Source organism: Nelumbo nucifera, chromosome 6 (genome assembly GCF_055504915.1).
Source record: "Nelumbo nucifera cultivar China Antique chromosome 6, China Antique-T2T, whole genome shotgun sequence".
NCBI lineage: Eukaryota > Viridiplantae > Streptophyta > Magnoliopsida > Proteales > Nelumbonaceae > Nelumbo > Nelumbo nucifera.
This window is the reverse complement of record NC_142654.1, coordinates 38,485,559-38,506,979: the sequence shown is the minus strand read 5'-3', so window position 1 is coordinate 38,506,979 and position 21,421 is coordinate 38,485,559. Positions and strand designations below refer to the sequence as shown.

Genomic DNA, 21,421 nt, shown 5'->3' with positions numbered 1-21,421 from the left:
GATCTTTGCATCTGTGGGGCAATGAGGTAGCAAGAGGCATAGGCGACTTGTGTAGTGGCTAATTGGGAGTGGACAACTCCAAAGCTTTCAGTGGCACTACTAAGAATGCTAGGATTAAGGTTTGTTGAGTTGGAGTTCTGCCTCAAGCTGAAAATATTGTAGTGGGGATGCAATGCATATTTTTACAATTTGGCCAAAAATAAAACCAGAGTGGATGCCAGCTTCGGTGGACTTCAGAGAGGCAGTTAACGTTGAACCAACAACAATTCACTAGGTGTTAGCAGGGATTTTCATGGAAGAAGTTAAAGGAAAAATGTTGATGAAAGAAATGGAAGAAAGGAATGACATCATCAGGTTTTCAAATTTTAAATGGACAATTGAAAGAGAGAGATCAAGAGACATTCATCAATAAAATTGCTAATGTAGCTCATTTGAATTGAACCCGAGCACCCATGTAGCTCATTTGAAGAACCAAGAGCCACCCCAAAGACTAGGCAAAATTTGTTTCAAAAGGCCATCCAGGAAAGTTAGACACGGGTCTAGACTGTACCAAGGAATAGGCAAAGGTAAAGAGGTGGCCGAACTGGGCTCCTTCCTACTTCTTGATTAAGTATGAAGAGTAATCAGGTGAGTTCTTTGGCGAGGGGAAGCCTCTTGACTATTGATGATGAATGAGGACACAAGACTTATTTTGACTTTAGAAGAAAGAAATTTAAGCGTAGAAGCAGTCCAACCACCACTAGGGGACCCTTAGGGAATACAAGAAGTGATCAAGATAGGGTTTGCAAGAAAAGGGGAAGCTATTCTTGGTGCTTTAGTTCCCACTGAAACAAATGCCAAAAGGAGTGGATAGTTGGATGACAATTGGGAAGAGAATTGATGGTTCGTCTCTAGGTACTCCAGAACCTCTTGTGGTGATTCTTCTAGAGAGTAGAGATGAAGTCTGCCCACTTCCATCAAGCCAATATCAAAGGGTCAATCTAAGGTATGTTGATGAGAACGAGGTTTACACTTGGGTTATGTTGAAACTATAGGCCATTGGGAATTTCTTAGGGGTGTCCATTAAAGGGCTTGAGGAAGAGATAGAGACACTTTTGTGGAAATTGGGAACATGTTTTTGGTGGAGAAATGAAAGAAGAACAAAAGGCAATCAAAAGAGGTGTTGAGGTTAGCATGGGGATTGAATGACAATGTTGGCAATGCTAATTGGAATAGTTGATCTCCTTGAAGATAGTCAACAGTAGAAGAGAACAAGCTAATATCTTGGAATGTTCAGGGGTTGGTGTCGGGTAAAAGAATTTTGGTAGTGGGCACCTTTCTGAGAGAAAGGAAACCTCGTATTTTACTAATGCAAGAAACTAAATTTACAAAAATTCAACTTCATGATTGTGAGAAATGTTTGGAGTTTTAGAAAGAGGGTGGGGAGGTAGCAAGGGCCCTTGCTTTCACGGTAGAGCAAAAAAGGGTAGACATTGGTGGTGAAAGTCTCCTATCCTAAAGGTGTCTCAGATAAACTGCATATTGTGTGAAAGTACAGGAGCAGAGGTGATGGTAAAACTTGGGTATTTTGGTGAAGAATAATTTCATTGCTTGCAAGACAAGATACAGAAAGAACCTCATCTGACTGATGCACAATGACAACGAAGGGGAGATGGAAGGGCACTTCACACTGGCGATGAAATGGAAGGAGGACCTAATAGTGGAAAAGAAGAGGTTTCTGCTTGAAGAAACAGGCAGAGGTTCAACTCTAAAAATCAGAGAAGATAAAAGATCAATGGTGATTTTGAGTAAAGAGGCTAGGGATTGGTTTAAGGGCTTTATTAATGGTACAATATTTGCTGTTACTAAATCAGGTTGGAAGGTCGAGTTGCACTTGGAAGGAAAGAGGTTCACAACAGAGAGGAAGAGTATTAACAAGGGGGGTTTTATTGAGCCGAATGAAGTTTTTGGGAATTGTAGGGAGGTAGATAGTGTGTAAAAGGGAGAGGCAAACAGGGTTGGATAAAGAAAAGGCTGTGCTTATGCTATTTGATGAAAACACAACTGTTCTTCACAAGGGAGATATCCAGTAAGAGGTTACCAAAGTAAATACCAATGTTGGAAGGGCCCATCTCTGATTGTGAACTAGAACTTGTCTTTGCAATGGGGAGCTTGGTGGTGGAAGTTTTCAAGTCAAGATCCTTGGTCTTCCATTTAATCTCTAGACAAAGCAAGTGTTCAACCAAATAGCCACAGTTTGTGGTGGAGTTCTGGAGGAGATGAACATGTCTGACTTGCAAGCGGTCTGGTTGAGGATCGTAGGTGCCAAACTAGAGCTGGTGCCGTGATTGATCAAGATATTCACCATTAGACAATGGTGGAGGATGTGGCTGGCGTCAGAAGTTGAAAAAACATTGTGGGAAGGGGGAGGAAGGAGATAAAGCTGAGTTGGCAGGATGGAAGCTATGTGGAAGAGAAAGCGAGGCTGGATTGCTGCAAGATTTGAGGAAGGTGAAATGTCTAAGGGGCTTGTTAAAGACTCTATCTTGCCTTCAAAGGAAAGGCTTCTAAATTTTCTTGAATATAATCCAATGGTGGAGATTAAAAGGAAAGATTCCATGTAAACTCTTAAAGGAGGTAGAAGTGTATGCAGGAAAGAAACAAAAGCAGGGTTAGACCACCCGGATGAACTGGCTAGTAAGATGGCCTCACGTGACTACTTAAGATTCATGTGTGGAGCTAGGGGTGGTTTGATTAAAGGCAATAGGAGAGGTCTATCATATTCCCTTGACAACGAACAAAGTTTGGAGTTCGAAGGAGGATCCCTGCAATGGGTAAGACACCAATCTTCCCATCAAGATAAACCAAACCCAAGATATTCCAGAAATAGAGAAGATTGGAAAGACGCTGGGGACAGTGGGGAATGGGTTAGTTGCGATGATTCTGAAGAGGGGAGTAGTTTAGATGACGAATCCAGTATTGGCAGCATTGATGACATGGTTCAAGTGTTGTTGGAGCAGGAAGAATACTTTCATTTGGCTTCTCTTTTCACTGTGAAACACAACTACAAGAAGGTAATAGTGTTGGGGGTGAGAAACAATACTTGCAAGATGCAATAGAACAATAGGGTGATTTTGAAGGAGTGGAAGGGAGGTAGGGGTGTGACTTGAACAATCAGTGGTGAAAGCATTCCAATCCAAATGAAGCAGAGTACCCACTTGAATCAGGAAGAAAAGGAATTATTATCAGGTCAGTGGCAAGATTAGGGTTTCTGGATGATAGAAATGCAGTTGTATCATGAAACTTCTAATGAAATTCTAGTTGGGGTAGCAAGCCCAAGGTCTTCTCAACAAAATGCAAACATGAATACTTCCCAAAACTTGAGGACTGACTATACAGGGGATGTGATAATTGAATTGGATCATAACGAGGAGGGGGTCTTGGAGTCTCCTCAAATTATACCTAAGCCTTCGACTCCATGCAGTAATCCTTGTAACTCTATTGGTTTGGTTTTTGGTACTAACAGTGTTGTTATTGCCCTTGTAGACTAACTACCTATCCATAGCTCTGTTATGCTGATATGCTGCCAGAAAGTGTTGAGGGGGTAGGGAGAGATGCTGAAGGAGATCGTAAGGAGCAATTTGGGGAGTTTGTGGGAGGTGGAGGATATACTGGAGTGGTGGGAGAGGAAATGGAAGAGGGGAGGGGAAGAGTGGAGGTGTTGAAAGAATAGGTTGAAGAGAATAAAGTGATAGAGGGGGATAAGAGGGAGAGAAACTAGGAATTGGATTGGGAAGATATAATAGGAAAAAGTAAGGAGGATGAGGGGCAAGGAAATTACTTTATTTTGAATAAGAAAGGTGAATCTGGAGAAGACCCAGTGGGCCTTAAGGTGGATACACCTAAGGAATTGAGGTCTTATGCTAGAAAAGGAAAAGAAATTGGGAGGGAAGAGGAGGAGAAAAATGAATGAAGTTGAGAGGCTCATTAATGATGTTGAAGGGGACAAAGAATGTAGTGCTAGGGGGAGGGAGAAGGAAGGGCTTGGGTCAAAGTTAGGTGGTTTCCATGAAGATTGTTAGCTGGAATATTAGGGGCCTAGGAAGTGCTACAAAAAGAAGAGCATTTAAGGAAATTCTCAACAAGGAAAAGCCTGATATTTTGTTGATTTAGGAGTCTAAAATTCTTGGCCTTGATAGGAAGTGGATTAGAAGTTTTTGGGGAGAAAGAAGCATTAATTGGATTTTTGCACTGTCTTGGGGAGCCTCGGGAGGAATGATAACAATATAGAAGGAGGACACAGTACAATGCCTGGAAGAGTTGGTTGGAAATTTTTTAGTATTTGTGAAGTTGAAGATTGCTCAAGATGGGTTTGTATTGGTTCTCACAGATGTTTACGGGCCAAACTCTTATAGGGAAAGGAATTTGATGTGGGAAGAGCTTGAAGATACAAGGGGCCTTTGGGATGGCCTTAGTGTCTAGGAGGTGACTATAATGTGATTAGATTTGTAAATGAGTCAAATAGTACAAGGCAAAGGGTAACTTCTAGCATGAGGAGATTTAATGACTATTGATGCCTTTGAGTTGATGGATATATCTATATCTATATATATATATATGTATATTTTGGAGCAAAGTTAAAGTATCAATGTATTGATGAAAAGGTCCTTTGTACAATAAGAAACTGTACACAACAAAACAGAAGGACCTCAAAAAAAGTCCATCCTCAAAAAATTACAATCAGATGTATCCCCTTTAAAATCAGTAAGTACAGCCAACCAACTTCTAACAAAATCTACAGCCGAATTGATGATTTCAGCTGCAGAAGAGGTTTTACAATCAAAGACCCTCCTGTTCCTTTCCAACCAAACCTCCCACAGAATTGCTAAGAGAATGGCAGACCAGCAAGTTTTCCCTTTCTTAGTCAACCCTCGGATCTGCCAAGCCTCCAGGCAGGCTTTAAGTGAGGCTGGCATGCACCAGCTAACCTTCAGACTTCTTAAGAAATGGTTCCAAATCTCTGAGGCAAAACTGCAGTGTAAAAACAGGAGGTTTGCTGATTCTGTTTCTCCACCACAGAGACTACATCTCAGGTCACTACAATTAAAACCTTGTCTTACCAGCATCTCTTTGGTGAGGCATTTCTCTAATGCTGCCCCCCATGCAAAAAAAAATTACTTTAGAGGGAGCCATGGTCCCCCAAATGGCCCAGCTTGGGAAGGGAGTTTCAGCATCTCCCCTTATGGCATTGAAGAAAGATTTAACTGAGAACTCCCCACTTTTGTTCCCTTTCCATACTAGAGCATCTTCAGATTGCAAATTCAAAACCTGGGACTGAAGCAAAACCAAGAGATTCCCTACCTGTTGAATCTCCCAATCATTGAAGTCCCTTCTGAAGTTAGGGGCCCAGCAAACAACATTATCCCTTAACACAAATGCGTCTGCAACCACTGCGTCTTTGTCTTCAGCCACATTGAACAGGAGGGTAGGAAATAAATCCTTAAGGGAATTTTCCCCTGTCCAGGCATCCAACCAGAACTTGATCCTTCTCCCATTACCAACTTTAAATCTGACTTCTCTTTTGAACAGGTTGGAAACTTTGCTTATACCTTTCCAAAGACTGCAGCCATAGGTTGGCATGGGTGGACCATTACCCCAACCCTTTTCATCCAGCCCATATTTTTCTGCTATGACTGTCCTCCAAAGGTTGTCAGGCTCAGTAGCAAACCTCCAAAGCCAACTTCCTAGCAGAGCTAGATTAAAAGATTTTAACCTCCTTAACCCCAACCCCCCTTGAGTAAATGGTTTACAAATCTGCCCCCATTTAACAAGACGATATTTATGACAGTCCTTCCATCCCCACCCACAAAAAGTCTCTCATCTTTTTTTCTAAAACCTCTGTCACTTCTGAAGGTATAGGAAAAAGGGTTATGTAGTATGTTGGTAAGCTTGCTAGGGAACTCTTGATGAATGCTACTTTCCCTCCTTTGGAGAGATACCTTGCTTTTCAAGTGGCTAACTTCTGATCCATTCTTTCTATTATTGAATTCCAAATGGTTTTTGAATTGCTTTTGGCACCCGGGGGTGACCCTAAATACTTTGATGGTCGCTTACCAACTTTGCAGCCTAACAAGTCTGCCATACCTTGAATGTTAGCAACATCCCCCACAGCTATTAACTCACTTTTAGCAAGGTTCACCTTCAATCCTGAAAAAATCTCAAACCAGTACAAAATATACTTTAAGTTTAAAACTTGCTCTTCTGAAGCTTTACGAAAGAAGAGTGTGTCATCAGCATATTGTAGGAGTAGGATAGCAGTCCCATTGGGCTTCACCTTAAAGCCTTCCAGCAACTCCCCCTCCACAGCTCTATCAACCAACTTGCTCAAACCTTCCATTACTATTAAAAAGAGCAGAGGAGACAACGGGTCTCCTTGCCTCAAACCTCTAGCACTGCTAAAATTTCCTTTAGCTGTCCCATTTACTAGCACTGAGAATCTAGGAGTTGAGTAGCAAACCTTCATCCTATTTCTCCACTTGGAGCCAAACTGTGCTCTTCTCATCAAATAATCCAAGGACCAATTAACATGATCATAGGCCTTCTCTAGGTCAATTTTGCAGATTAGATCACTCTCCCCACTTCTTAGTCTGGAGCCTAGAAGCTCGTTTGCTATGAGCACTACATCCTGAATGTGCTTGTTGTGGACAAAAGCCCCTTGATATTTAGAAATTAAAAAGTCCATCACCTTCCTTAATCTGGTGGCTAGAATTTTTGATAGGATCTTGTAGACACTTCCAACCAAGTTGATTGGTCTGAAATCTTTCAGCTCATTTGCTCCTTTCTTATTAATGATCAAAGATATAAAAGTTGCATTTAAGCTTCTCTCGAGGGCAGTTGAATCGTGCAATTCTTCCAAAACCCTTAGCAAATCAGCTTTAAGGAGCTCCCAGAACTTCTTAAAAAATAGCATTGTGAAACCATCTGTCCCCGGCGCCTTCTCCTCTTCCAACTCTTCAATAACCTTCTTTACCTCTTCTTCTAAGAAGGGTTTTTCCAGCTCTGAAACCTGCTCCTCCGACAAGCAATTAAAGATTAAACCATCCAGCCTTGGCCTCATCTTGCAAGGTTTCTTGAACAAATCTTTGTAGAAACAAACAAAAGCATCTGCTATATCTTTCTCTTCTTGAACTACCCTTCCTTCCATCTCCAATTTTTTGAATAGAATTAACCCTCTTTCTAGCATTGGCCACCTTGTGGAAAAAGCAGTATTATTGTCACCTGCTTTCAGCCACATAGTCCAAGTTCTTTGCCTCCATTTGACTTAAGATTGGTGCAGCAAAGTATCTAAATTCTTCTTGGAAGTAAGCCTTCTTCTCCTCTTCTTTCAACCATTTCAGCTTTTTGGAGATGTGACTGGCTGAACCTTCAAAGGAACATTCCAACCACCCCCTTTTGATGTTTGTTACTAAATCCTATGAGTCCATCCAGCAATGCTCCAGCCTGAAAGGATGAGGGTTCTTTTTTAATCCTCCCATACTCAGCATTAAGGGAATGTGATCAGAAACTACCCTCGTCATTGCTTCTTGATTTGTGAGAGGGAATAATTCCTCCCATTCAGGTGAAATAAAAAATCTGTCCAGCCTAACCAACGAAGGGTTTTCCTGATTGTTGGTCCAAGTAAACTTTGCTCTTGCTAATGGCAGATTTATTAGCTCCCACCTTTGGATAAAGCCTCTAAAATTTCTCATTCCTCAGTCGATTGCACCCCTTTTTGTCTGCAGGGCTGAGAATTTCATTAAAATCACCCCCTAACACCCATGGCCTTCCCATCTTTCTCTGAAAGTGTTTAACTCATCCCAGAGAGCATTCTTTAAGTTGTAGTCAATCGGCCCATACACCCCTATCACTGTAAATTGAATATTCTTAGCCTCCCAAAGCAACTTGGCAGAGATTGAGAAGTTCCCCACAAATTTGTCTACTAGTTTGAAAGTGCTATTGTTCCATACCAGAGCTACACCTCCCGCAGTGTTCACAGTAGTGATTTCGAGCCAATCATATCGCACTGTTGTTTAGACCCCAAGCCAGTCTAAGCAGTTCCTTAGACTGCTTTCTATTTTTCTTCCCCTTCTCAACTAAGAACCGGTTTTCAATGGCCACAAAGAGGGCTTTTGTTTCCTCTTCCAGACCCTTAAAAGAAATCCCCCCAGACTCCCCAAAACTGAGAAATTCAGACATAACCCAATTAGAAATTTCACTATCATCTGCATACCTCAAGTTGATGGATATTCGTCTGGGACAAACCAGGTTTACATGGTCAAATCTTCAAGCTAATCCTATTTGTTCTAAGTTAGACATATTTTTGGTATCCTTGGATTGGGAAGAATATTGGACTAGCCTTTTGGGGAGTACTTTGCCTAGGATTACTTTTGACCATTGGCCTATTTGTCTATTCCAAAGGAGCACTATATGTACTTTGTACTTAGGTCCAATTGCGCATGGAGATTCAGTAAGAGTGGAATTCTTAGCAGTAGTTTTTGGGGTAAAGATAGCTAAAGAATTGGCAGATTGATCATTGAAGGTGATTCAAAACTAGTGGTGGGGTGGATGAAGAATGGTGAGGGGGTGATTTGTCAGCTTAGAAATGAGTTCAAATGCTTCAAGTGGCTGTCGAGATATGGCCATCCAAATATAATGAGTCAGGAGATCTGCTAACAGTTTGGCAGATGGTTTAGCTAAGCAAGGGGTTCAAAGACAACATATGTACTGGGCACAATCAGTTTGGTGGGTCTGTTTGTAATGGGCTTTGTCAGATCTTCACAACTTCTTGTTGTAATCCTTTCTTTTTAAGAGTTTAATGAATGTATGAATTTCTGTATTGCCTATCAGAAAAAAAAAGAAAGAAATGTTTGGGGTTTCGACCCATATGACTGGATCACAATTCCAGTGGTAAATATGGCAGGTGGTTTTGCTTTAATTTGGAATGCTAGCACTTTTAAGCTTATGGACAAAGAGGTTGGGAATTTCCCATTTCAGTAATGCTTCTGTGGCTTCCAAACAACACACCAATCGCTATTATAGGGGTCTATGACCCCAAAAAATCCAACCTAAAGGAAGTGTTTTGGGAAGAATTAAATGAGGTGAAAAGGAAATGGGTGGGAGGGACCATTGGTCCATTGGGCAACCAGTGGGGACTTTAATGCCATCCTTAAAATGGAGAACAAAAAAGGCTGCAGCAGATTTAACATAATCATAAATTCAGGATCTTCTTTTGGCTGGGGCCTGCTTTACTTGGACCAATTACCAAGAAATTCCCGTGTTGGTCAGTTCAATGTTTTGAAAATTGTTATCGTATCGTAAATTGTAGAGAAATTTGAATCAAATCGAATCGTGCACTGTATCATAAATCGTAAGATTGTTTCTATTTTTTCAAACTTGTCAAAAAATTAAATATAGATATACTAAAAAGGCTAAATATATAGGAAAGTAATTTTACCATAATTTTTAATCCATATCTACGATATGCATACCTAAATCAATAGAATTTACCACTTATACTATAGAAGCCCAAGATGATATAATAAAGTTTGACTTGAAAGTGAAGTAAATTCACATTCAATGGCTCTTTGATGCAAAATAAACTAAATGATTGTCTTAAGTAACATAAATAAATCATTTTCTAGTAAGGGCTTCAAAACAAGTTTCCCTTGACAAACTTAATTGAATTTATTTGAATTACCATGAATTGTAGGATCCATATAAATTGTAAGATTTATGAATCAAATCATAATCGAATTGTGAATCATATCATAAATCGTATGATTTCAACAACACTGAGTCAGATTGGACAGATTCATAATATCTTCAGAATGGGAAAACTTAATTCCCGATTTCTCTCAAGAAACTATTCATAAAAAAAAAATCCTCTCAAGAAACTCTCCCAAGGCTGATGTTCGACCACTTTCCATTGCTATTGTACACAAAGGGCATTAAAAGGCATCGTCGCCCTTTCAGATTGTAGCATTGTTTGATGGGATTGGAGGAGTTTGGTGCAAATATCCAAAAATGGCAGATGGAAGCTGCTTTTGAGGGATCAATCAGCCATGTAATGAGTAAGAAGTTACAATTGTTAAAAAAGTAAAATTAAAAGTTGGTAGTTGGAAAGAACAGAATTAGATGAGAAGAAAAGAGCTGAATGATTAAAAACCATTGTCGTGATGACTTGGAGGAGGAAGTAGGAAGTTTAGAGGAGGAACAAAGGAAAAAAGGTCCTTAGTTTGATTCCGTAACCTACCAAAATGAGGTAAAGTAGAGACAAGTCAAGGGCCAATTGGCTAAAAGTAAGAGATAACAATACCAGAAGAAGAACAAGGAGTGATGGATAGTTAATGGAGGAAGAATAGATAGAGGAGGCCATTTTAAACTTCTACAGAAACCCTTATGAGGAACTTCACAAACAGAGGCGGAAAATAGTTGGGCTGCAGTTTGAGATGTTATTGGAGCAATAGCTGGATGGTTTAGAGAAACCATTTTTAGAGGAGATTGAAAAAGCGATTGAAGATCTGGAATGGGAGAAAGCCCTAGGCCAGATGGATTCACTATTATGTAATATAAGTATTGGGATCTTATCAAATTTGACTTGCTAAAAGTTTTGGAGGAGTTCCATAGGTCAGTTGAACTAGAGAGAAGCCTAAATCCAACTTTCATCTCATTTATTCCCAAGAAGAATGGAGCTATAGAAATGAAAGACTTTCGGCCCATTAGTCTGATTGGAAGTGTTTACAAGATTATTGTCTTTTTTTTTGGTAAATAATTTATAAGATTAATGTCAAAGTTTTGGCTATGAGGTAAGGAAGGTGATGAAATCCATTATTTCAATTTATCATGGCGCTTTTGTCCACAACAAGCACATCTATGATGGGGTTGTTATAGCCAATGAACTTGTTGACTCAAGGAGAAGTGGAAATGGGGAACTAGTATGCAAAATTGACTTTAGGAAATGCCTATGATTGTGTGAATTAGGCCTTCTAGGTTACATGTTGACTAGAATGAATTTTGGACAGAGATGGAGAAATTGGATGACTAGGGTGGGCCTTGGTGCAATGGTTGGGTTGCTCCATTTCGACCTGGGTGACCGGGGTTCAAATCTTGGAAACAGCCTCTCTGTATGTGCAGGGTAAGGCTGTGTACATCTGTCCCTCCCCAGGCACTGCATGGGCGGGAGCCTCGTGCACTGGGCCACCCTTATGGAGAAATTGGATGAAGGTATGTTTCACTGCACCCATTTTTTCAATTCTCATCAATAGTCTGAAGGGCAATTTCAAAAGTTAGAGAGGTTTTGAGACAAGGAGATCCACTCTCTCCTCTTCTTTTTCTAGTTCACATCGGTGCCCCACGGCACATCCCAACCGTGTAGTGGAAACATCTCCCATTGACAAGTACGGGAGATGTTCCCAATGCACGCTGAGATGTGCATGTAGAGTGCCTGTGGGGCGCTGATGTGATCTCTTCTTTTTCTTTTTGTCATGGAGGGCCTAAGGATAGCCAGAGGAACAGAGCTGGGATTCCTGGAAGGTTTTGAAGCTAGTGACAATGACAAAGATTGCATTCTGCAATTTGCAGATGATACAGCGGTATTTTTCTGCACTGCTTCCTAAAATCAGGTTCTCAACTTAAGATACTTATTATGTTTGTTGGTTTGAAGTGGTCTCAGGTCTGAAAATCAACTTTGGCTAGGAGTGAGATGATGGTTGTGGGGGAAGTTCCCAAATGTACACAAGTTGGCTGATGTATTGGGGTACATGGTTGAAAGCCTTCCTTCAAAATATCTGGGATTACCTTTGGGGGCAAAGTGCGCATCAAAAAGCTTATGGAACTCAGTATTAGAAAGGGTGGATAGGAAGTTGGCATCTTGGAAGCTAAGATACCTTTCCAAGTGAGGGATGATAATGCTTATTAAGAGAGTGTTCGCATCTCTACCTGCTTATTACATGCCCTCTTCCCAATCCCATCGGAGGTGTGGTGACGATAGAAATATAAATGAGAGATTTCCTTTGGTCAGGGTGGAAGGACTCTCAAGTATCATTTGGTGAACTGGGATAACATGTAAACCTCTCTCTCATGGAGGTTTAGGAATTGGAAAAATTAAAATGTTTAATATAGCTTTATTAGGAAGGTAGTTCTGGAGGTTCTTTGCAGAGCCAAATGAGCTATGGAGGAAACTATTGGCTGAGAAGTATGGAATATGCTAATGGTTAGGATGCAGAGGACTCACAGCTCCCCTATGGATGTGGAGTATGGAGAGGTATCTACAAAGCATACTCCTATTTCATGAAGGGGATTGAATACAAGGTTGGTAATGGAAGTAGACTGAGCTTTTGGTCAGATCCTTGGTGTTGTGGCAGAACTTTAAGGGACAGATTCCCAATTCTTTTCAATGTGGCTGATTACCAACAAGCAATGGTTGCTGACTGCTATCAACCGAAAGGCAGTAGGGTCATTTGGAATCCTATTTTATAGAGGGAATTTCAATTACTGGGGGTTGGAACAGGTGGCTGATTTTCTCTCCTTGATCCAGAATCGGCAGTTAGAGGACTCAAGAAGCTGGAGGTGGGCACAGTGAGGCATTTTTTTTTCTTTTGAGTCCTACAAAGGTCTTGTTGAAGAGCACAGGCAGCAGTTTCCAAGCAAAGCTATTTGGGGAGCTGCTGCACCTCCAAAAGTCAAATTCTTCTCTTGGGTGGCAGCCTGGGAGAAATGCCTTACAAAGGAAGTGCTGTTAAGAAAGGGTTTTAACATTCCAGATTTGATTGTCTGTTATGTGGTTTGGAAGCTGAGACCTCAAACCACTTGTTTATCTGTTGCAGCTTCTCTGCAATAGTTTGGAATCATTTCATTAACTTGGTTCACCTTAACTGGTACTTCCCAAATTTGTCAACAAAGGTGCTTCCCAAGGTTGGTAAAATAATTGTTTCAAGGATGGAAGGTCTCAGGCATGTCCAAAAAAGGAAGATACCTACGGTCAGCTATCCCAAGTGCATTTTTGGGGGCCATTTCAAACAAAAGAATTAATAGGGTCTTTGAGCAGATTCAGAAGAAAGCAAAATCTGAGGCTGGTGTTATTAATTTTTTAGTGGAGGAACTAAGGGGTTGGATGTCTATAACAAATGTATTTAAAGACGATGTTTTTTCTGCAACTTTTTTTGGGGACCATAAATGTGATTATTTCAGTACGGCATCTCATTGTACGAGACCTTTGATTTTTTGATACTATTGCAATATACTTTACCTTTTCTAGACTGGTCCCCCAGTTTTGAAGAAACTTCATGGTTGGGAGGTGGGGATGTAGCTGCTCTGCTGAATCTTCATACCACAACCCAAGCGGATGGCAGAAGAATCTGGATTTGGGACAAGAATGGATCCTTTCACTAAAGTCATGAGCCAGAATCATACTCACCACATAGTTTTCAATGCGTCTAGGTGATTTTGGGCGACACTGGGGCGCCTAGTCGCCTGGTCACCTAGGCGATAAAAATTTATAGTATGAAAAACTGGCTTTTGGCTAGTTTCCTAGTTTTATATACCATTCAGCATGTATGTTAATTGATAAATAACAATTCTCTTTATTAAGAACATTGAATTTCCTCTAAAAATGTGGCAAATCATCACATCTAATAGATAAAAATCTTTTACATATATTAATTTCATTATTTTCAAAAATAATACTACTATATAAGTATTTAATAGAGCAAACTCATATTAATTAGCAGCTAAAGAAGGTTATTAACTTTATATGATAAATATTCAAGATGGAAAGTAAAATAGAAAAAAACAAGGATGGAGTTTTTGTTTTATTTAATTAGAGAGAGAATAGAAAAAAAGAACTTTATTATTCTATTGTTTCTTTCCCCTTTCTTTTCTTTTCTTTCTTTTTCTCTTCTCAAAACCCTTTGATCTTTTAAATTTCAGTAGTAAAACATTACAACAAAATATAATTGATATATATAGCATATAATAAAATGTATTAACCACATGCATTAATAAGATACAACAATATAAATGATATTATAAAAGGCGCCTGCCTTGTCATTTTTGTCGCCTAGGCGGGCGCCTAGTTGCTAAAAGTCAAGGCGTTTGGGCGAGGCGCCCAGCCAGGCGCCTAGGCGGCGACGCCTTGACAACTATGACTCACCATGAGAGGTAACACCTTTTCTGCTTAAACTGTTTGTGTCTGGCAATGCCATCAAAAGTTTTTTCTTTGTGGTGACTGCTTGTCACCTCTCTCTTCTACGCTTTTTTCTCTTCTAATAAAGTTTCTTTGATTATCAAAAAAAATCCCATCAAAAGTTTCTTTCTTGATTTGGACCATTGTTCTTGAAAGATGTCTCTCAAAGGGGAACCTTTAAAATGGGGATATCTGTCTTTCTTCTTTCTGTACTTTGTGCAAGTACCCAAGGGAGACTAGGGACCATCTTATCATTCATTGCCCTTATACTTCAGGGATGAAGTCTTTCTTTCATAGTTTCCTAGCAGTATCCTGGGCCTTCTCTAAATGTCAAAGAAGCTGTTGAGGAATGACATCTAGCAGGTTTAAGCAAGAAGGATGAGACAATTTGGGGGGCTGTTCTGGCTGCTTTGTATGTGCCTTGTGGATGGAAAGAAACTTTAGGATTTTTGATGGCAGATCTTCCCAGGAGGATGAGGCTGTAAGAAGAGCAGTTGGACTGGTCTAATCCTGGAGTTCAAGTGCATATTTGCTGCAGTGATATTTATCTTTCAATTCCTTCCTATCTTCTTTTGAGCCGACGGGCTAGTTTTTGTTTTGTCTGCTTGGTCCTTGATACCTTTTGTACAGCCTCTTACTGCATAGCACTTTGGGGGTTTCAGTTTTTTCCTGGTCCTTTTTAATGAAATTATCTTACTTTCCTTTTCTTTTTTTCTAAAAGAACTCAAAATACTCCTCGGTTGATTCCCGGACCATACTGGTATGCCCATATCAGTTTTACTTCTCTCAACTGAAACCTAAGAGACCAAGGTCTTACCCTAGGGTTGATTGCCTAAACCCTATCATCATTATCTTATTGAGTGAAAAAATACATCTTTAAGGTTAACAAGTAGGTTTATCACTTCCACACTTTCATGATTCCATAAAACCCTTCTAAACCCAAAATTCCAGGATAAACCTATGAGGGAAAAGAAAGCACATCTAAAATAGATTTGTGCTTAATCTTGAAAGTGAGTACAACCTTGGACACTTTTCTCAAAAAAGTACAACCTTAAACCTTGGGTACTGCTGACAAAGAGGAGAATCTCCGCACAAAACATCTTCCCCAAATGCAACTCTATGACATGGGATAGGGTAATTAGCTTAAATGGCATTACCTGCTTTCTAAGGACAATGTCATATCACCCTGTAGCAGGTCTAAAGTTCTAACCATTTCAATTGGCAATCATGACAGCAAATTGCCAGGCTTAATGACTTCTTGTTTTTCCATTTGATGGATAAAATAGACATATGAGGAAATATTTAGGTCTCCTGTAGTCCCTCAAAATGCCATTCATCCATCCATTAAAGAGCTTGCGACCTACTTAATGACTTGTTCACAAAAGGCAATATTCAGTTCAATGAAGTGGCCTTTACACAAATAGCTGTTACATAAACAGCCTTGAACTAGAAGGTTTTGGAATCTCACTTGGATCAGATTAGCCCATCCCCTGGTAGCACCAATCATAAACTTGAAATTACTGCCTAAAAGAAGTAAATACTCAACCCAGCTCTACGATGCCTTCTCCCAACTATACGAGTTTGCTAGGCCTTTTACCAGTTGTTAGAACTGAAAACTAGAAAAAACAACCTTAAAAGAAAAAAAAAAACTTATTACTTTAAGACAAACTAATATCACTTTTACTATTAAAGTTTCTATTTGTAATTTTGGCATCTGAAATGCTTAATTAATAAAAGGCACTTGGAAATTAAAAGAAACAAATAAATAATTGGCTCAAGCATTTCTCATTGGAACATGGTTTTTCCTCAAACATTTGAGTTTCCTTTTAACCCATCTGTGTATGGTAAAACATAAATTACTATCTTCTATATCCAACTAGAAGACTAATGTCATCTTTCAAAAAAAAAAAAAAAACTAGAAGACTAATGAATGCCTCTTGTGGCCCATGGTATTGGGTTTCCATGATATTACAGGAGGTATGTACTTACAGATTTCCTTTGTATAGTAAGGGGCATCTATTGACTTGATTTATCTTTATTTCAGGAGGGTCTTACAGCAGAAGAGACAGCAACCAAGGAGCCTGAAGAATCTGAGCGCATGCAGGTAAAAACATCGTTATTTTGTTTTCTATATTTGTTTGGTAGACCATCTTCATGAACTAGGCTGGTGCTTATTGTGTTACTTGGATCTTGAAGCAGATGACAGATGCTCGATGTTCAAGATGCATGGAGAAAAAAGTGGGTCTAACAGACATCATTCAAGCAGGGGGACGTGGAGACCGATATCAGGTTCTATTGTTTCTCTTTCACCTTCAATCCTACATTACATGTCAATCTTACAGAAAGAAATATGCAACAAACATAAGGAACCATAAGAGATACTGTTGACAGTTTTGTAACTGATCTGACAAGTATGTTTTCCAAAGAATTGAAGGTTTGGGGAGAGATCAAGGACCCAATTTTAGGAGGATGATTGGGGGGGGGGGATAAACATTTTTAGTGTGCTTGTTAACAAATTAGAAACAATCTTTGACAAATTCTACTGCATCATTGGTGCTTCAGTGGTTTTAAGAATCACTTCTAATAGGTGGTTTTTGAATGGGGGAAGACTAATGAATGCCTTTCCTTTTTCAGAAGTTTGAGATGCTCCTAATTTTTCCAGAATAAAGGGATGAAATTGCTTGGAAATAAGACCAGGAAAACTTTTGAAGTATCTCTTTTAGAGGATAATGAAAGAGACCTGATTGTACCTGGGGCAGAATAGTTGAGCCTTCTATATTGGTTGGTAACAATATCAGAATATTTTCTTGTGAAAAACAGAATCCAGCTGAAGGGGGAAGAGGAAAAATCCACACCCTGGCTGGACTATGTTCCAGGCTTATTGCCCCTTTTACACCCAAAGAGAACCCTATATATCCCCTCTGGTTGTCCCCAGTGCAATTTTATCCCGAGTAACACCTCTAGCTGGAATATCCACAACTTTGTTGGTTGATCTTTGGATCCACTTGAATGAGCTATGCAATCTTGAGACCAAAATCGTAGCCTCTCTAGTGAAATGGCAGAGGTGACATGGCCTAGGAGCCATTTTCTATCACATTTATATCTACATATTAAAATGGAATGTGCCAAGCTGTTACCTTCCTTCTTTCTAGTTGTTCTTGAAAAGCACTTACCTTTTTCTGTTTTTTTTTTCTGAATTTTCTAATTTTAAAATTGAACAAAATAACTCAAGTGGCCAATCACCTTTAAGACTTGTGCCATTAACTCTCTCTCCTCTTTTTCATTAACTCCTTTAATGATCCCTCATCATTAATTATGCCATTAACTCCTTGAATAACTCATGCCACTAATTTTCTCTCCTCTCCATTACTCCATTAAATTCATTAATTTTATCTATATCTATATCCATTTCAATTTAAACTATAATTTAGATAATTAGATATATTTACATTAAATTATAATTATTAATAAAAATTAATTAGTGGCTGAATAGTTTTTGGCTCTAGGTAACAGGTCAACGATTCAATTGAGCTAATTGGATGAGTCAAACCATGACTCGTTATCCATTTGTACTAAATACTAATATAGTATAATTACATTTTACATGTGTATATAATATTTCTAATTTGTACTTTTTATTTTAGTTTTAATTTTTTTACAAATAAAAGACCGAAAATTGAAATTGGAGGCCAACAATTTATTTATTTTTTTGTATAATGGGGTTGCAAAGATTGTGAAAAGTTACTCAAAATAAAAATAAATCACCGAATTGGACAAGCAAGCACAAAGTTAGGTCCTCCATAAGTTCTCATTACATTGTATATTGTAACTCGTGACCCAATGATGTCAAAAGGATCAATGGTTTAATTGCCCAAGTCGAACAGGTTTTGACCAGGTCAACGGCTTTGACAAAATAGTGGGTTTTAGGAAACCTGGAATTATAAATAGGGTCGTTTCATGATTTGAACGGTTCAATCCAAGTCAATGGTGTGTTGAAAACATTGAGAAAAACCTCAAAGTATTATATTCCATTTGAAAATAATAAAAATTAATTAAACATAGTAAAAATAATTTTGTAAATTACTTAAATCAAACAAAAATAATTATTAATTGTTATTATTGATAAAAATTTTTTATAATATAATATAAACAAATTAATTAATGAAAAGAAATAAGATAAATTGAAAACTAATATCTATTTAAGATTCATTTAAAATTAATATAAAACTAATTCAAAATTATCTAACAATTATTAATTTATAACTAATTTCTACTAATTTAAAACCAGCTTAAAGTTAGTAAGGATTAATAAAAACAAAAATTAATGAAATTTTATTAATTTTAAATATAGTTTAATTAATTTAAATTCCATTTAAAATAGGAAAAATTATAAAAACCTCCTTGGGTTTTCTAACAATTTATGAACCTCCCTTGTGTTTTGACCTTGACAAAAACCTCTCCCATTGTTTTGAGAAAAGGTGCAAATACCTGTTGTTAGTGTTTCAAATGGAAAATGTTGATGCAATGCATTATTTTTTTAAATATTAAATTTACCCTTAACCAACTTCATTCAGATGTAAATTTACTAAAATATCTTGAAAAAAAGGATTTGCTTCCTTTTACTTCACTTTTGCCGTTTAACCTTACTTCGTCCAAGATTAGTAGAGAGAATCACTCTTTTGAAAGTTCTCAGGTAAAATAAATTAGTGGAGGGTGAAGTTGAAACTTTAGATTATGTAAAATAACAGCTTAACAACAAGGGTATTTTGGTAACTTCAATATCTTTGTTATTGAAAAGCTTACAAAAAGGAAGTATTTGCAACTTTTTTTTTCAAAACTATAGGGGAGATTTTTGTTAGGATGAAATCACAAGGGCTGTAGATTAGAGGTGGTATGTAGTTCCTCCACTTGCAATACACAAAAAATACCTGAGGGGACATGCAAGCAACTTTTAAGGTCTTTTTTCTGAATTTGTTTTATATGTTATGCGTATGCATTTTGGTGTAAGCTAAAATGTTTTAAAACATTCAACTTTTAAAAATTTAGATTTTCATTTTTTTTGATGAATAATTTAGATTTTCATATTTTATGTATTGATATTTTTTATTTTTTTTTTTCAAAAATTTGCACCTTGCTGTGCCCAGGTGCATGCCTCATCTTGAGCCTTGTGCCTTGGGTGCTAGAGGCAGGCCCTTGTACTGTACTTTCCTTGAGCCTCTTGCTTGTAAAACACTAATCCAAGGATCATCACTGTATATACACCGAATTTGTTCCACAACTTCTTTGAGTCTCCAATACCAATGGGTCTTGTTTTGTTGCCTTTGTAATCTTTGAGTCTATATTTGGATTAGGTGGATTTGAAATTGGGGGGGCATTGGTCAGACCCATGAAATTAAAGCAGAACAAAATTCAAAAAATTATGCTCCTGCAATATAAAGACTGCACTAGTGCTATTCCTTTTCTTGTTGCCCCCAAATCATCCAAAGAACAGCTGTTGAATGGAACAATTTAAGCCAGTAATAGGAGTGGATTCTTGCCAGGGAACACGTTAATTGGATGTATTATACTTTTTTCGATAGATGGGGTGTATTGTACTTAGGTCCAACCAATTTGGACTTGTAGTGGAAAATAATGGTCTAGAAGTTACGAGCGTAAGGGTGCACATAATCTCTGTGTAATGTTCTTGATTCTTTATATATATTCTCTCTAACAAAATGCAATTATCTTTGTACTGATGAAGTTCACTCAGTTGATCAAATAAATAAATAGGGTATTCAAAATTCAAATCCTGTACAGATGTAGCATTTACAAAAGCGGTGGGAGGGGTAGATCATTTGTTTCCATTATTTACTATTTTTCACTTTTTTTTTCTGTTTATTCCAGTCTCATGGATTGGGCTTTTACTGCTGGGGATGTTGGCCCTTTTTACAAGGAGGGATTTTGCACTTGATTCTGGGTTTACATTATAATGCATCTTTTTTTTTTTTTTTTTTAGTTTTTTCCATTTCCAATATATCCTTGATAAATTTGTTGAGTGCATGGAAAATTATGCTTTTCACCTAAATAATAATAGAATTTTGTGGGTTGGGGGAGGGTGCATCAGTCTATTTTTATCTGCATGACCCGGGTTTAGTTTGGAAAGAGTACAAATAAGAATATGTACAGTGTACAAATAAGAATATGTACTCCTTCCAAACTGAGCCGTACAAGTCAAGTTTCTATCCATGAATTTAACCAAATGAGCTTACTACTAACATGGATAAATTAGTCAAGATGTGGAGTCCATGGCTTAGATAATGCTCTATTCTTTGGTCCAGCACAAAGAAAATTATGTTTCTGTTGAATTCAACCTGACTTTTTTTTATTAAATTTTTTGTTGTACATCCAGTTGGAATGTATTGCATGTGGTAATACATGGTATGCTTCTCGAGATGAAGCATCCACAATGACGATAGAACCACTCAGTGTTGTTGGGAATGTGGGCACGGCACCATGGGCCACTGCCAAATTCGAAGATGTTGAGAAAAAGCTGGTGAGTCCCCGTGAATCCGAGAAACCGGCTGCTGATATCTTTAAGAAAACAACTGCAGCGTACATGCCTGTGTTGGAAACTCAGAAATCGTTTAGCAGGCCTAAGCCTGGGGATCCTTCCATATCCACCCCTAACAATGCTGCTGATTAGACACTGTACTTGATAGTAGTTTTTTTGTTTTTTAGCTTATACATATTTGGAATTTAGATTCCTTTTGTTGTATTTGTACAGAGATTCACAGCTCTTGTTCCATTTCACTCCGGATTTCATACATGTATATTGTCTAGTTGTTAGGCTTTTAACTGTGAACATATAATCCACTTAACCTTACACCTGAGAGAGAGGCCATTGTTTATGTACCACTTTTATTTCTATAAAATTATAATTAAATGGTAAAATGGTTCCGGATGCACCTAACATATTTGGAACTAATGCATGCTGCCACTGCCTTGCATCTCTTATACGGAAAAGTACGCTGCAGCTCACTGCATACTTATAAAATTTCAAAATGCCAAATACCCCCATCTTATACACCAATGCCCGCCCGTTAATTGGCATCAATTTCGAGCTGGCACTTATCCCAACTGGACTGAACCATCATTCTCCCTGTCTTATATCAATGGACCAGTTTTGGGTTGGATCCCGTCCAATCCAAAATCAATTTAAACGGATTGGACGGACCAACAAGC

The 21,421-nt window shown here is 38.3% G+C and overlaps 1 protein-coding gene across 2 annotated transcripts in view; it reads left to right on the top strand.

The window, feature by feature from the left end:
• The window catches only part of LOC104586396 (ASI1-immunoprecipitated protein 3-like), a 28,677-nt gene extending 7,608 nt beyond the window's left edge, over positions 1-21,069 (top strand). For both annotated transcript variants that reach the window (XM_010243632.3, XM_019195847.2), the window contains exons 6-8: positions 16,245-16,304; positions 16,400-16,489; positions 20,589-21,069. In XM_010243632.3, the coding sequence (XP_010241934.1) occupies positions 16,245-16,304; positions 16,400-16,489; positions 20,589-20,882 (444 nt within the window). In that variant the 3' untranslated portion in view covers positions 20,883-21,069. The remainder of the gene's footprint in view (positions 1-16,244; positions 16,305-16,399; positions 16,490-20,588) is intronic.
• Positions 21,070-21,421: the final 352 nt, after the last annotated feature.